General features: G+C 39.1%; 1 protein-coding gene across 1 annotated transcript; it reads right to left on the minus strand.

The window, feature by feature from the left end:
- Positions 1-8,696: 8,696 nt before the first annotated feature.
- On the minus strand, positions 8,697-14,965 carry LOC137256574 (uncharacterized). Its single transcript, XM_067794441.1, has 2 exons — positions 14,698-14,965; positions 8,697-9,581 (listed from the first exon to the last, which is right to left on the minus strand). The coding sequence occupies exons 1-2, from the start codon at positions 14,903-14,905 to the stop codon at positions 8,872-8,874; spliced, it is 918 nt and encodes a 305-aa protein (XP_067650542.1). The 5' UTR covers positions 14,906-14,965; the 3' UTR covers positions 8,697-8,871.
- Positions 14,966-16,560: the final 1,595 nt, after the last annotated feature.

A 16,560-nucleotide genomic window follows, 5' to 3' on the forward strand; every position in this document is an offset into this window, starting at 1 on the left:
CGAGCAATGCTAGTAAATAGTCATTCTTCACGTTGTTCTCACTGCTTAATATGTGTGGCACCCGTGAAGAGCTACCTCCTCGTGGTGGGTGCTGGGTAACGCTAAGTGCTCTTCTCCCGTGTGGACCCGGGACAGAATGTGTCCACAGCACCCCATTGCTGGTCGTAAGAGGCGACCAAATTGGGCAACCTGTTGGCCGTGGGTTGCGCCTCTGTATCGGTGGAGGAGGGGATCCTGGTGGTTGAGGGCACTGGAACAAGGACTAGGTGATCCTGTTGCCCAACACACCACTTCGGCCCTAACTTCACTTAGACGGGTGGTTGAATAGGCCCAATTCAATCAATCGGCTGGTCACGCCACGCCCTGTGCTACATATTGTACTGTTGCACCAAAGTTTGAAAATTATACTTTGATATGTTTTAAAGTCTTGGCGAACTTTTGGACTCCGAATTTCAATACCTAAGTTAATGTCTGTTTTTGCCTAGAGTTGTATGCCAGAAGGCGGTGGCTCATGGGCCAATCTGGTGGAATCATTAATCTTTTAATTTTTCTACTGGAGTATATCATCCGGGTATCCTTGGTGCTGCAAGCTGGAGACCCGCTTGTTTTTAGCACTGTCCTTGTGATGCTCCGTGGTGGGTGGGGAGCTCGGATGATGAAACTTATACACTTACTATGGAATACAAAACCCCCCTAAAACGAAACAAGCGTCAACTGGACAGTGATGATGATGATCGACGACCTTCAAACTCAAATGAATATTGGCCACGATTTCTCGTGATCGAGACACTTGACAAATCACCTCTAAAACTCAATCCTTTTGCGGTATCAAAAGGTGTGCATGGTATTGCTGGTGAAGTTTCTAACATAAAAAGGTTACGTACAGGTTCTCTGCTCATAGAATGTAGTAGAAAACAGCAGGCAACAAATTTGATGTCCACTGAGTTATTCGTTGGAATACCGGTATCTGTTACTCCGCATAGAACTTTGAACTCAAGTAAAGGCATCGTGCGAGACCGGGACCAACTGTTTGCCGATATGAATGAACTGGACATTGCCTCGGAAATGAAGGACCAAGGAGTAACTTTTGTGAAACGATTTATGACCCGGGAAAACTCTGAAAATAGACCAACAAATACCTACTTATTCCATTTTTCTTCGCCAACTGCTCCACCATCAATTAAAGCAGGATATTGCAATATCAACGTTGACATTTATATTCCAAACCCTCTGAGGTGTTTCAAATGTCAAAAGTATGGACATGGTGTCAATAGCTGCACAAATTCCATAACATGCGCTCACTGCGGTGAAAAAACTCACGTGACTGAAGATTGTGATAGTAACTTTAAAAAATGTACAAACTGCACTGGCACTCATTCATCTTTTTCTAAAGACTGTCCATTATGGAAACAACAGATGGAAATAAACAAAATTAAATTCACCAGAAATATCAGTTTTGCTGATGCCAAAAAGCTTGTTCTTCAGACCCCAGAACCAAATCAGTCATATGCCTCAGTTACTCGAGTATCCGCTGGAACGAGTCAAAAAGCAACTTCACCTATGTCCACCTTTTCCACACCATGCCAAACTGATTTGACATGGGTTGACACTGATACACCTGAGGTATACTCACCTAACCAGTCAACACAAACGATCGAATCACAATCAAAAACACCAGTCAAAGTTGAAGTTCAATCTCGGTCAGTGTCAAAGGATAAATCATCATCACAGTCTACCCCAACACTCTCTCTTGGAAATTATGGAAAACAGGTTTCAAAAACCAAAGTGAAACCAAACAATGATACTTGTAAGAAAAATCAGAGTGGCAGAGCCTCTAAAGGTGCAGAAGATAAGATCCAGATATACAATAGGTTTGGATCCCTTGAAGCCATGGACGTGTCAGAAAACATCCAGCACAGGGCACATAGTCTGTCACCCTCTCGAAAGTCAAGGGGTAGATCCCCAATAAACCCCCCAAAGAAATAGTTTCTTCGAACATTTTACAGTGGAACTGCAGAGGCCTTAAAAATAATTTGCATGAGCTACATGTATTAGACCAAGACTTTCAACCGTCAGCAATTTGCTTACAAGAAACGCATCTGAAGCAGACAGATTCTTTAAACGTTCGTCAGTTCAGCGCATATAATTATTATTCTCCTGCTGAAAATAGGGCCACTGGAGGATCATCCATTCTTGTCAGAAATGGCGTTATCCACAGTCATGTGAAACTCACAACAAACCTTCAGGCAGTTGCAGTACGACTTACGTTGAACATTACACTTACTCTGTGTTCATTGTACATTCCGCCATCATCAACTCTTATTCTGGCTGATCTTCAAGTCTCTCTATGATGAACTTCCCAAACCATGTGTACTCATGGGCGATCTGAATGGCCACAACCCGCTCTGGGGGAGTGCGACCACAAACACTAAAGGTAAAATTATTGAAGATTTTATTTCAAATAATAATTTATGTATCTACAATGATGGTGCAGATACATATTTACATCCTGGAACAGGAACATATTCAGCCCTTGACCTGTCAGTAACTGACTCCAGCTTACTTAATGAATTTGAGTGGTCAGTCCACGATGACCTTTGTGGAAGTGACCATTTTCCTACTATACTTAAACGTGTGACCCCATCTGATACTCCTCCATTATCCAGATGGAATTTTAAAAAGGCTAACTGGCCTTTATATACCATACAATGTGCTGACAAACTTAAACCTGAACATTTTATTGACGTTCCTGATGCTATCAAGTGCTTTTCTGATGAACTAAATAACATTGCTGATGAGTGTATTCCAAAGTCCTCTGCTGTTCCACATATCCGAAAACCATGGTTCAACGATGAGTGCAAACAAGCTAGGAAGGCAAGGAAAAAAGCAGAACATTATTTCCGTCGCCATCCTATGGTTCATAACTTAAATATATTTTAAATTTTAAATGCTAAAGCACGGCGTACTTTTAAACAGAACAAACGCCAATCTTGGCAAAATTATGTATCCAAAATAAATTCTCGGACACCTATGTCCAAGGTATGGAACATGGTCCAGAAAATTAAAGGTAAAGGTACTAAATCTACTGTCCATCATCTTAAACATGGAGATCAATTACTTACTGATAAATCAGATATTGCGAATAAACTGGGCGAAACTCTTGCTAAACATTCTTCCTCTTCTAATTATATACCTAAATTTCAGCAATATCAAAAACAACAAGAAAAGAAAACTATTAATTTCAATTCTGATAATGGGGAAGATTATAATGAAACATTTTCTATTCATGAACTCCATACTGCTCTTGATCAAGCTCATGATACTGCTACTGGAGCTGATAACATACATTATCAACTCCTGAAGCACTTACCAGAATCCTGTTTAGAGACGCTCTTATCAATATTTGATGATATTTGGACTTCCGGGAAATTTCCTTCTTCATGGCGTGATGCCATAGTAGTACCAATACCTAAACCTGGACGTGACCATACGGATCCATCCAATTATCGTCCGATTTCATTAACTAGCTGTGTTTGCAAGACCATGGAACGTATGGTAAATAATCGACTTGTTTGGTACTTGGAAACTAATAATCTTATCACAGATATACAATGTGGTTTCCGGAAAAACAGAAGTACTGTCGATCACTTAGTGCGTTTAGAATCATTTGTGAAAAACGCACTGATTAATAAACAACATGCTGTGTCTATCTTTTTTTATCTTGAGAAAGCATATGACACAACGTGGAAATATGGCATACTGAGAGATTTACATGATTTCGGTTTGCGAGGTCGTTTGCCTGAATTCATTGCTAAATTTTTAAATAACAGGCAATTTCAAGTCCGTGTGGGTTCTACCCTGTCTGATCATTATAATCAGGATCAGGGTGTTCCACAAGGCAGTATTTTGTCTCTCACTCTTTTTAGCGTCAAGATCAACAGTTTATCTAAAGTTTTAAACGATTTAATCGATGGATATTTATTTGTGGATGATTTTAATATTTCTTGCCGCGGTAAGAATATGTATACTATTGAACGGCAACTGCAGCTGTGTTTAAACAAAATAAATAAATGGTGTCTTGAAAACGGCTCTAAATTTTCTAAATCAAAAACTAATTGTATACACTTCTGTCGTAAATACAAACCCCATAAAGAACCAGAACTATTTCTCAGTGGTACCCCAGTCAAAGTCGTCAAGGAGGCCAAGTTCTTGGGACTTATTTTCGACTCACATTTGACCTTTTTGCCGCATATTAAATTCCTTAAAGCCAAATGCCTGAAGGCACTCGATTTATTAAAGGTAGTTTCAAATTCAAAATGGGGAGGGGATCAATCTACCCTTCTCCACTTATATAGATCACTGATCCGATCTAAACTTGATTACGGCTCCATCGTCTATGGTGGCGCTTGTCAAAGCAACCTAAAACTACTTGATCCTGTGCACCACCAAGGCCTAAGACTTTGTCTTGGTTCTTTTAGAACCTCTCCTATCGACAGTATATATGTCGAAGCTGATGAGCCTTCTCTCAACTTACGTCGTATCAAACTATCTTTACAATACATTACAAAATTAGCTTCTAATGAGTCTAACCCCGCATTTAATTGTGTTTTTAATCCTCCCTATGAAGATTTGTATAACAAAAAGTCTTCCCTTCTTCCGCCTCTTGGGGTCAGAATTAAGCCATTTCTTGCTGCTTCTAGCATTGAGCTGGACCATATAGCTCCTTCCCGTCTTCTTTCTTCTCCTCCTTGGCAGTTGGTTAGGCCACAAGTTGACCTAACATTAACAACAGTTAAAAAATCGGAAACGAATGAATTACAGTATAAACAAGAATATAATCAACTGAAACATAAATATACCAATTATAAATCCTTATTTACAGATGGGTCCAAGGACGGTGGCGCAGTAGCTTGTGCCACTGTCATTGGATCCAGAACAATATCTTCTAGATTACCCGATAATAGTTCTATTTTTACAGCTGAAGCTAACGCCATATTAACAGCTCTTAAATATATCCAAAGACACCCTAAACGTAAACAATATATAATCTATTCTGATTCTCTTTCTTGCCTCCACGCTATTAAAAATTTGTCATGTAAACATCCACTTTTAATTGATATTATTGAATTGTATAATAGTCTTGCTACTGGCCAGTACGACATTGTCTTCTGTTGGTTACCAAGCCACGTAGGCATTTCTGGTAACACAATGGCTGATCTTGCTGCCAAGGCAGCACTCAACAAATCTGTGACACCACTTCTTATTTCTTACAGTGATTACAAAGCCACCATTAGATCTTATATCCGTGATCTGATGCAGAAGAAGTGGGACACCCAAGTAGGTATCAATAAATTACATGAAATAAAACCTTATATTGGTTACACCTACTTGGGTTGTCAGTCCAGATTTGAAGAGGTTATTTTAAGACGATGTCGTATTGGCCATACTAGATATACTCATTCATACCTTTTAAAAGGTGAGGATCCTCCATTTTGTATCCCTTGTGATGAGAGAGTTACAGTCAAGCATATCCTGCTTGACTGTGTTGAATTCTCCATCACAAGGAATAAGTTTTTTACAGTTAAAACAATTAAGGATCTTTTTACCAGCGTTAGGTCTCATTTAATTATTGATTTTTTAAAAGAAATTGATTTTTTGGTTGAAATTTGAAATCATGTTGTGCAAATAGATGTATTTTAATTATTGGAAGTTTGGATTGGTAACTTGAATTGTTGGTGTCTGTACCCTCAAAGGGGGTTGAAGTATTGTAAAATTATTGTCCTCCTGAGAGGGTACGTAAGTCCAAAAACATTCACAGTAAATTTAAACTTTCCACTGTTCTTAGTCGTAGTATATCTGTATTTTAAATTTTTGGCTAGATATGTCAAAATTGCTAACAGCTGAGGGGATGATGTAAATCCGACTAGGCTCCATGCAGGTAGCAAAGGCACTGTAAGTCCCCATGGTCCCTAGTATGGTGATCTACCTTCAGTTGCTGGCAACCTATAGCCTGATTATATACTGTATTGTCCGAATAGTGATATTATTTTTAAACTTTCCACACTAGTTTTAATCTCATTTGTGATATTCTAGTTGTTTTACTGTCCTTCGCTGACAGGTTTTTATACGATACATGTATTTCATTTCAGTATTAAATGTTCTCGTCACGATATGGCTGAGATATTGCCGATGTGACGTTAAATATTAACTCACGCACTCACTTAATATGTGTATTGTCTAGATCTGAGTGAGTGAGTGTGTTTAGTTTTACACCGCACTATGCAATATTCCAGCTATATGGCAGCGGTCTGTAAAGAATCGTGTCTGGACCAGACAATCCAGTGATCAACATCATGAGCATCGATCTGCGCAATAGGGAACCGATGACATGTGTCAACCAAGTCAGCGAGCCTGACCACTCGATCCCGTTAGTCGCCTCTTACGACAAGCATAGTCGCCTTTTGTGGCAAGCATGGGTTGCTGAAGGCCTATTCTACCCCGGGACCTTCACAGGTCTTGTCTAGATCTATTCTTAATAAAATGAAATGGGGAACAATAAAGGGAAGATAAGTCAGGTTGTATGCTGATTATCCATTGCATTCCACCAGCAAATTGCGTCATGATATTTTTGCGAGCTCAAGCCAAATTATTAGAATCTATCCATTCTTTCACTATACTATGCTGTAATAGTAAAACCGACGTTGCACTTACCATTTTACGACACTAATGGCAATAATGTTATAAACGGCTTTATTTATAACTTAGGGTTGTTACACAAAGGTATTGCTTATTGTTTCGCAATGCCATGTTTTTCTCCTCACGACTGTCATATCTGTAAGTTATTTGTATTCTGAAGCGGTATTCAGCTAGAGACATACTGCTTGTTTACCAGTGCGATTGCTCTTTTGGAAATAAATGTTTAAAATATGACTTTCAGGTTCAGCTGCAAATTTCTGTTCAGACATGTCAAGGAGGCAATAAGCTCTGTCTCGGACAATTCCATGGCAAGAATTCAATGTCCTGTGCACAGACACAGCCACCTCAACATTGGCAAATTTAGTAACTGATAATAGATTCAGAGACTGCTGTCTCCGTGCACATTCAAACAGAAGGGAACCGCCACGAAGACGAGAAACATTCTTCACTCCACCACAAATTCCTTGAATTGCTTTGAATATGGCAAATGGATTCAATTTAATTGGTACATTGGCAGACGCCTCAATAACTCCAAATCGAGCCCATGAGTCTGTTTTGAGTAACATGTTCAAGCGTATGATCAAAATCCAGACGTCTCATTTTTTCATTTCGAATTGAACCAGAAGTGTGTCTGTGACATGGTTATTAAATAGTATTCAGCCTCCCCACTCCCCATCCGCCACTGAGTGTCAACAAGAACATTGTTCAAGAGCACCGGATATCCAGATGCAAATACAAGGGATATGGGGATGAATATGACTTGAATAGCCATCTTTGTCTAATAAATTAATTGCTCGGCTGGTTCTACTCATAACAATTATTCATAGACAGACAGTATTCATCGGTCAACATTAGCATGTCACTAATCTCTGAGTTAAAATCCTCATGTGTCTACACAGGTTTCATCAATTTATTTTCTAAATGTTTGTATGCACAGTGCTTTTATGTGCCTAATACGGTTTCCAAATTAAGAAAATATGTGCGCAGAATTCATGTTTGTGTTTGTATGTCAGATAATTTTGAAATTTGTATTTCAACAGAATATTTCTTAGTTGTGCATGTTAATAACGGATTGATTGACAACGCATGTAGCTTAATAATGCGAAGTTTAAGTAAATGTACAAGTACACATTATATTATAGTATAGAGGTATATGTTTACCATGATATAATTTGTCACTCCTGTGTTAATACATTCAGTTCATATTGACTGCAGATTTGGTTTTATGACGTTTAATTACACAGACACGAGTGTCAGTAATTGACTGTACTGGTAGGTCAGATTTCACACTTGTGCATGAACCTAACATGGTCACATTAACCTTACCTGGAAACTATTATTACTACATAAATGTGTCATGGGAGTATATATTATGAAATGGGAGAATACATCAACTGACTAATGAGCTCCATTAATATAGGCCAGTGCTTACAATGTTGGAGTGTAATGAAAGAAAGATAAATCATTTGATCTGCCTTTTGATATGCTGCATGACTATGTTGCGATAAGTTTGAAAAGATGTTTGTCTCTAAATGGTGTCACAAGCAGTGGTGAGAAGTCATATTCAGTCATCCCACAATGACTTTTATAGCAAACAGAAAAAAATGGACCTATATAATTTTAGAATCCATACACTAAAGTGATTACAATTTGTATTGGTTCCAATATTAACATGTAATTCCCACTGAATTACACAAGCTCCCGCACTGTGACGTAGATATAACACACAATCATAGTAAAGCTGTCCCTTGGTCGACACAAACTACCTGACGGATACAGGTTGTTCGATATTAAACATAAACGCACCATGAAACCTACAGTTGTAAATTATACCAATGTGTCACTCGTGGGAGGCATAGCTGTACAGTTACTTTTAGTGGGTGATTTTTAGTGTAGGGTTAGTCGTGATACATCCGTACAGTTGTAGATCAATTTGCCACTTCTGAAAGTAGAGCTGTGCAGTCACTTTTAGTGGGTGAGTTGTCAGTTTTACACTGATATACATGTGTATCATTTTATTTTTTTTCACATGGTATGTTTATGTTTGTTGCGTGGTACAACCATAAAACTGCCTCATAAATGCCTACATTCAAATTTCAAGGGCAAGGCCCTGATGATTTATGTATACAGAACCCCTTTCGGGAAGACACGCCTACATAGTTATGTGGAGGTGTTTCAGACAACACTTAATGAAATGGCGGACAAGGAATACAACCGATCAAGATTTTGGGGCACCGATTGTTTAGTGTACATTTTATGAAGCGTAAAAATGTTTGTCAGAGGAGCCTCGCCAATACTCTCCATCGCTGCTTTGTTTTCGGATATAATGAAGAGATGAACGGTGTCTTTTGGATCGAGGTGTTGCAATAGTTCTTTCAGCAGTGCCCATGCTATGGCGTCACTATCAGCATACAATGGTGCAATTTCATTGCAGTATTCTGTCACCCGCAAACACCCATATCCCACAACACGTCCAGTATGTGATCGAGCAATGAGAATGTTCTTTGCATGGCCGATGATCCAGTTTGTCAAGAAATAGTCCCTCTCACTTTCACATACTTTCTCATCGTATGTCTTCAGCTCAGTAAACATGGCATCTTCATAGGGGACTATAGTGACACCCGAGGTCGTTCCTGCTTTAGGAATGGCCCCCAAGATGACTTCCACTGGTCCACGTTTCTGGTGTACGTCATAGTAGATCGTGAAGCCACGTGTTTCGTAAAGGTTTACGAAGGTGGCTGATATGGTGATATTGGCGTCAGCCGCTGCCTTGAGGGATTGCATGTTCACATCACGTCCGATCCCTTTGCCTCTGAGGTCTTTCCTTATGAGATAGATACCACCAGCTACTGTCTTCTCGTTGAAATACGCCAAGCACCTGCAACCTGTCAAACGAACACAATGTATAGAGAGTGAGTAAAATGTAACGTCACATCGGCAACATTTCAGCCACGTGGTGATGAGAAAGATGCCTATGTTATGAATGAGGAATATATTTTAAAAACAACCCTACTGTTCTGACTATGGACAGACGAGTACCAGAGTACCAACTGTTTTGAATTAGAACACCAAATAAAGCAACAGAATATCTAATAGGGTTATCGTTTGAACATGTTTATTTCTTGAAAAAAAAGCCAACGACAGAATTTTCATGAAGTGGATTGGTCAACAAGCTCAAGAGACTTATGTGAAGACCGCTCCAATGTACACACACACACACACACACACATATATGTGTGTGTGTGTGTGTGTGTGTGTGTGTGTGTGTGTGTGTGTGTGTGTGTGTGTGTGTGTGTGTGTGTGTATGTATATGGAAAAGTATCGTGAGAGAAAAATGAAAAAAGATATTTAATGAAATTGATGTTCCACCATGTAGAAAATTAAAACCACGATGGTTTTATACAATTATGTCATTTGAAGTCGGGATTCATGGCACTAAGGCTTGGAATAATGATAGATCATAGTATATGGTTTGCTCAGCTAAATCGCCTAGTTTCTATTAAAAATGATTTCAATATATTTGATTGAGTCTGTGGATTCAAAGAGGACGTTCCGTATAATATTGTTTCTAATGAAAAGCCATTAATATAATAAAATTTATTTACTCTTATAGCATCAAGTCTGGGACATACAAAGAAATAATGACGTGCAGCTTCTGTAGTGTGGCCGCACTGACAATCTGCTCTCTGCTCTGATATATGTCTGTTGTGTTGTCGGCATTGAGATCGCCACATCCTAACCTTAAGCGACAGTGGAGATTTTGGCAAATTCGTGTACCTATGTTTGGATCGAAATGGATAACTTTAGCTCTGGAACTTAAGGCAGATTTGAATTCATTGACATCTGTTAGGGATTTAATATTTTGCGGTAGAGTGTTCCATAAACTCACAGCGTCCGGTAGAAATGAATTGTAATATAGAGCAGTACGGCAAGCAATAGCTTGCCAGTGTGAAGCATTGCGTAACGGATAGGTACTGGCTTGAGAGACAAAGGGAGGGACGAGTTCATTTAGATAGTGGGGTAACCTGTTGTGATACATTTTGAAAAATGTGACTAGTTTAGCTATCTTTCCTCTTTCGCAGAGTGAAACAGAGGATATTTCGGCGTAGATTTTATCGTGACTGGTGCCGCGAACAGCTCCACATATCGTGCGTAACGCGTCGAAGTGCAGGTGTTCCAAAGTTGTTGCCCCTGTATTAGTACAATTGTCATAAATATGGCTACAGTAATCAAAGTATAAACGATTTATACATACGATTGAGCGTGTTTCTCGTTAGTCGGTATTTAGAGCTTCTTAAGCAGTTTATCATAGGATTGACTCTCTTAACAACATTGTTTACATGAATATCCCATGTACAATCGTTTTGAAGAGTTATACCTAAATGTTTATGGCTCGGAGTTTCCTCTCCTTGAGCGTCGTTAAAAATAAGCTTGGATGATGATTTGATTTTGATTTCCTACTGAATAAGACTGTTTTAGTTTTTGATTGGTTGAAATCGATTTATCAGGTTTTTGCCCAGTTGGCTATTTTAAGTAGATCATTATTCAGATTAAGCGCTGCTACGTAAGGATCATCAATTGTTACATAAATAGAAGTATCATCAGCAAATAATCGTATATTACTGTCAATGCTTTCAACAATGTCATTTACGTAGACGAGAAACAAAAGTGGTCCCAGAACAGAACCCTGCGGGACGCCAGCTTTTACTGGTTTAATATTTGAACAATAGCCATTTATGACTACACGTTGGGATCGGCGTTCTACATAACTTTCAAACCATTGTAATAGTGAACCATCAATTCCACAAGACTTTAACTTATGTACCAGACCCCTGTGCCACACTCTGTCAAAAACCTTTACTGATATCGCAAAATACTGCGCGTATTTCTTTGCCGTCGCCCATTGCCTTGGCGATGAAATTATACAAATATGTCAGCTGATTCACGCAAGAGTCCCCTGGGATAAAACCTGACTGTAAACTGGATAAAATGTTATTGTCTCTAAGATAATTAAAAACTTGTTTAAATATACGTCGCTCAAATAATTTGATTCACAACTAGTTAAGGCTACATGTCTGTTATTTGTACAATCGTTAACGCTTCCCTTTTTTGATCGGTATGACGCTTGCTTCTTTCCAGACTGCCGGGAATACGTGTTTTTGAAGTGATAGATTAAAAAGCCTCGTTAAAAGGGGTGCAATACCCACCGCGATTACTTTCTGAAATTTATTTCCAATTCCGTCAGGGCCGGTTGCTTTCGTAATGTTAACATTCATTAAGATGTCATGTACTTCATTATTAGCGAGATTAATTTCAGATAAACTATTGACTGTCTTCATATTGATAGTGGGGGGTACTGACTCCGCGATTGACGAGTGAAGTAATCATTTAAAGAATCAGTTATATCTTGTAAATCATCGCATACGATATCATTGAAAATCAGCGGGGGAAAATTAGAATTGTTACTATTTCTCTTCACGTAATTATTCACTAACTTCCACCAACATTTGTCTGTAGTGGATCGATTTTTCGTTTCATCTAGTTTATCTGCATACACCCTTTTCGGCTTTCTGACAGCTGAAATTATTTTATTTCTACTTCGTCTGAACTGCGCCCAACTGGTAACAGAATTTTTACTCTTAGCCTACTGATGATGTCTATTGCGCTTACATATTAGCGATCTAATTACGTCATTCATCCATATTGGATCCGATGGTCGAATAGTAACAATCTTATTTGGGATATTCATGTCACAAGTATTCCTTGTTATCGTCACTAACGTATTTGCTATATCGTCCACATTGTTTGAGAATAAGTCATCAAAGTCAAGATTATTGATGTCGGAAATCATGCCATTAACGTCCACATGTTGATAATATATTTTACGTTTAAAGGTATCACACCTCGTTCTAACAGATTTGATATCAACAAATATCGGACAATGGTCACTACAAACAGGGTCTAACACACTGCAATCCTGCACATTATGCATAGATGATATAAATATGAGATAATAATAACAGATTTGCTAAAAACATTTAGGTTACAAGCTGCATATGAATGAAGCCCGACTACAAATGTCCCCACTGCCTGTCTGTACTGACAGATGTCAACCGGCATCTCTACATTCAGATACTACATTGTAGGCAGTGGGTAGATGTATACCAAAACCATCATGTACCTGTTTCAAATGAACATTAAATGTAATTTCTTTGAGAATATTAGTTTGCAAATAGATATCAAAATCAACTGACAAAGTAAGAAAGCATTCAGTAAAGTCGAAGAAAGTGATATTCCATAGCTTTGGAAAAAGAAAGAAAACGTAGAAAAGAGGAATGAAGAAGTCTACAGCATCATATCGATGATATGGATGAAATAGCATGGTGGAAACCAGTATGAATAATTAAACTGGGCTACTGGTGAAGTAATTTGTACAGAAGGGAGAGAAAGTACTCTTACCCCACTGAGCAAAAGTGGGTACTAAAATTACCAGCGATAGGTCTTTATGTTATTGATAAATAGTAGTTATGTCTACAATCAACAGGGGAGATATATATTAACGTACAGCAGAAACAAGTGTGTATATTTACCTGTGATATTAACCTTACATTGAATAATAATAATCAAGTAAATAACTACAGCACATACGCAACATATGTCATATTTGGGATTTCACTTTCTTAGTAAAGTACAAATTCTAGTACTTTTTTTCGGTTGAGTCCCATCCGGGAATCGAACCCGCACCCTCAGAGTCAGGCACCTAATCGCCAGCACACAAAGTCAGTCGCCTAGCCCGCTCAGCCACCGCGACTGTCCACTAGTTCCCGGATGGGACTCAACCGAAAAAAAGTACTAGAATTTGTACTTTACTAAGAAAGTGAAATCCCAAATATGACATATGTTGCATTTGACCACTTTCTAAATGGCATCGTGTAATTACAGCACATACACACATATATACATACACACATCCATGCATTATATACACATTTAGAACGTCTAATTTAAAAAAAAAAGAAAAGAAAAAAGAAAAACACCTGCGTGCCTGTAAACTGCGGTGCTGTGTGTTTGTTATACAAAACAAATATTTTATGTTTGATTGATCGCAGAGAATTATAACATAAATATAGCACATACATGTAGGGCAGCACACACAAACGCTCATTTCGCCTTTGTCCAGACACTCACCTCTTCATCAATATCACTCGTCCAGACTCACTCACGCACAAGCACGCATTAGCAAACTCACGGACACCGACATGCATGCATTTCAGGCATACATATAAAGACACACACGCACACGTACATACAAACACACAAATACACGATCAAACCACCCCAAGATCCATCCTGTCTGTAACATACTGTTATAGTGCAAATATTTCACGCATAATAACTATATTTAAAATGTATAAGAATTCACAAATATACCTATATTGCAATGTTTCCTTCTTAAATAACGAAGTAACCCACTCAGGTTGTAAAATACATGCCGCCAGACGTAGACTTACTGTAGACAATAGATGACTGTTTGCACTGGGGTTACCGACTCCATGTCACTTCCTGATTGACAAGCTGACCACTTAACTATAATCCCACAAACAAGTCGGCGGTCAATCTGAGATGCTTCTGGCTAAATGAAACGGTAGCCTTTGTGTTTTTATTACCACCGTCCGGTTTCAGTCAGACATACATTAGGCAATTTATGAGAATATTGTGTCAACCAGGTACAACCCATGAAATAACAAAGGGATAATGGTGACAACAATTTACAACTGCTACGCGTTCCTCCGATATATAAGCAGGTGCAGTTTGACTGTCAAGTCACTCTGCATCTGAATAAACCTTGGAACGCTAGCAACTCTGATGTCATCATTATCCTGAATTCATCTGTTTTACTTTAAGGCGAAAAATACCGTGAGACAGCACGTGCTCAATACATTTGTACCAGCAACACTAAATGTTAGTATCATTAATATATTACAGTGACTACAAACTTACCCAGTATTTCGCCCGAGTCGGATTCAACTACAAACCAAGCCCTTGAATCCATATCAAACGTGCAGTACAGTAAGTCAGATGGAATCTCCCACTCTTCAATGTTTATCATGTTCTTTATGGCGGCCACATCATTGCGAGTCGCCTTCCTTACAGAGTACTTGGGAACAACACCAGACATGTTGAAAGAAGACCAGAAAGGCTGTGACATCTACAGATGTACAGAGAGTTGCAGTCCGTGGGTTGAAGCAGGGATGTACGTATAACTATTAAATTGTCCTATTTAGTCACAATGATTACGTGCCCTTGGAGGTGTCACGTGATTATAGCACGTGTGGAGTGGCACAATCTGGGGTCACAGTTCATAATTTTGTGAAACCCTATTTACACTATTTATGGTCACTGGCAGACTCTATATTGTATTGATTGGAACAATGTTTTATTGGTAACAGCTTCTTTAATTGCTTCTCGATTTGAATTGTAAGTGCGAAACGAATGCAAGGTAACATGTTTGGTCTGTAATTGAATAGAGTATTGTTGTTAGTCATTTCACGTAATGCCTGACCCCGAATTTCAGTCATTTCACGTAATGTCTGAAAATTTTAGTCGTTTCACGAAATGCCTAACCACAATCAGTCATTACGCGAAATGACTGATTTCACAGATTGACTGTAACATTTTTGCGTCATGACATTTTTGAGAGCGGCGACCAACAGACGTTTTTACGTCACGATATTTTTGCGACTTGCCTAATTCTCAAAACATAGTTTAGTTTGACAGTTTTAAAGCTTACTTGTACCTGAAAGTTTTATCTGGAGTAAATCCAATCACACATTAAAGTTTGCCGCTAATCTTGAACACCATTCAGTCGAGTACTTCCGCATGTATGCAGTCAGTGATGTTTTCCTAAAAACAACACTTACCGCATAGGCCAGATAACCCAGTACAGTAAGTCAGATGGAATCTCCCACTCTTCAATGTTTATTGACATTCATTCATGGGATTCGATTGATTGGAAGTAGACCGATCGACATGGAGCCAGCCAAGCCCTCAACCCTTACCCCAACCCAAGGCATCGCCATCTTGTTTTCTACCACCTCCTCCTCAACAAGACAATCGTATAGTCGCCGGCCAGTGCGGCCTAGGCCACCGATAGCCTGGGGTCTCCTCCCCACGGGGCAAGTCCCTTTTACCATCTAATCATTGCTAAAATCATTTGTACATAGTTCTTACTATATCCTCTACCATCATAAATTGTAAATACTCAACAAAATCCTTTCACTTCCCAACTTATATGCTTTTACCTATTTATTGCCTCATTGCTTTTACCTCACCCATCACCCATACCCCTCCATCCCCTCCCCCACATTCCCCCCACCCTCCCCACATCTCCCCATGCCCCACCATGAGCTCTCCACTCCTAGCTACCTCACTCTTCTCCACCCCTACCAAGGAATTCCCCAAACTCACCTCACCACTACCCAACGTAAATCCAATACCCATTGATTTTGGCGTAGACCTACAAGAAATTGCCCCCAACCAGCCCATTCAAAACCTACTCTCACCCCCACCCGATTCAATCCCCAACACCAACCAACAACAAAACAAAAAACGTCCACAATCCTCCCCCTTAGAAAGCCACCAAAACAACAAAAAAAACATGTGCCAAAGACACCCCCCCAAACCACCACCAAACAAATTAATCCTACTGGCTTTTTCCACCAACACTAACACCCCTCTCAATCAAACTTATTCAGCCAACAAATTTGCCATATGCCTAAAAAAATCCAACATCAGCTATAAATATGTCAACTTCTGCGGGAGGGGGTTTTAAATCACCTTCACAGATTCCTCCGCCCTTCAAAA

This window comes from Haliotis asinina, chromosome 11 (genome assembly GCF_037392515.1).
Source record: "Haliotis asinina isolate JCU_RB_2024 chromosome 11, JCU_Hal_asi_v2, whole genome shotgun sequence".
NCBI classification, from domain to species: domain Eukaryota; kingdom Metazoa; phylum Mollusca; class Gastropoda; order Lepetellida; family Haliotidae; genus Haliotis; species Haliotis asinina.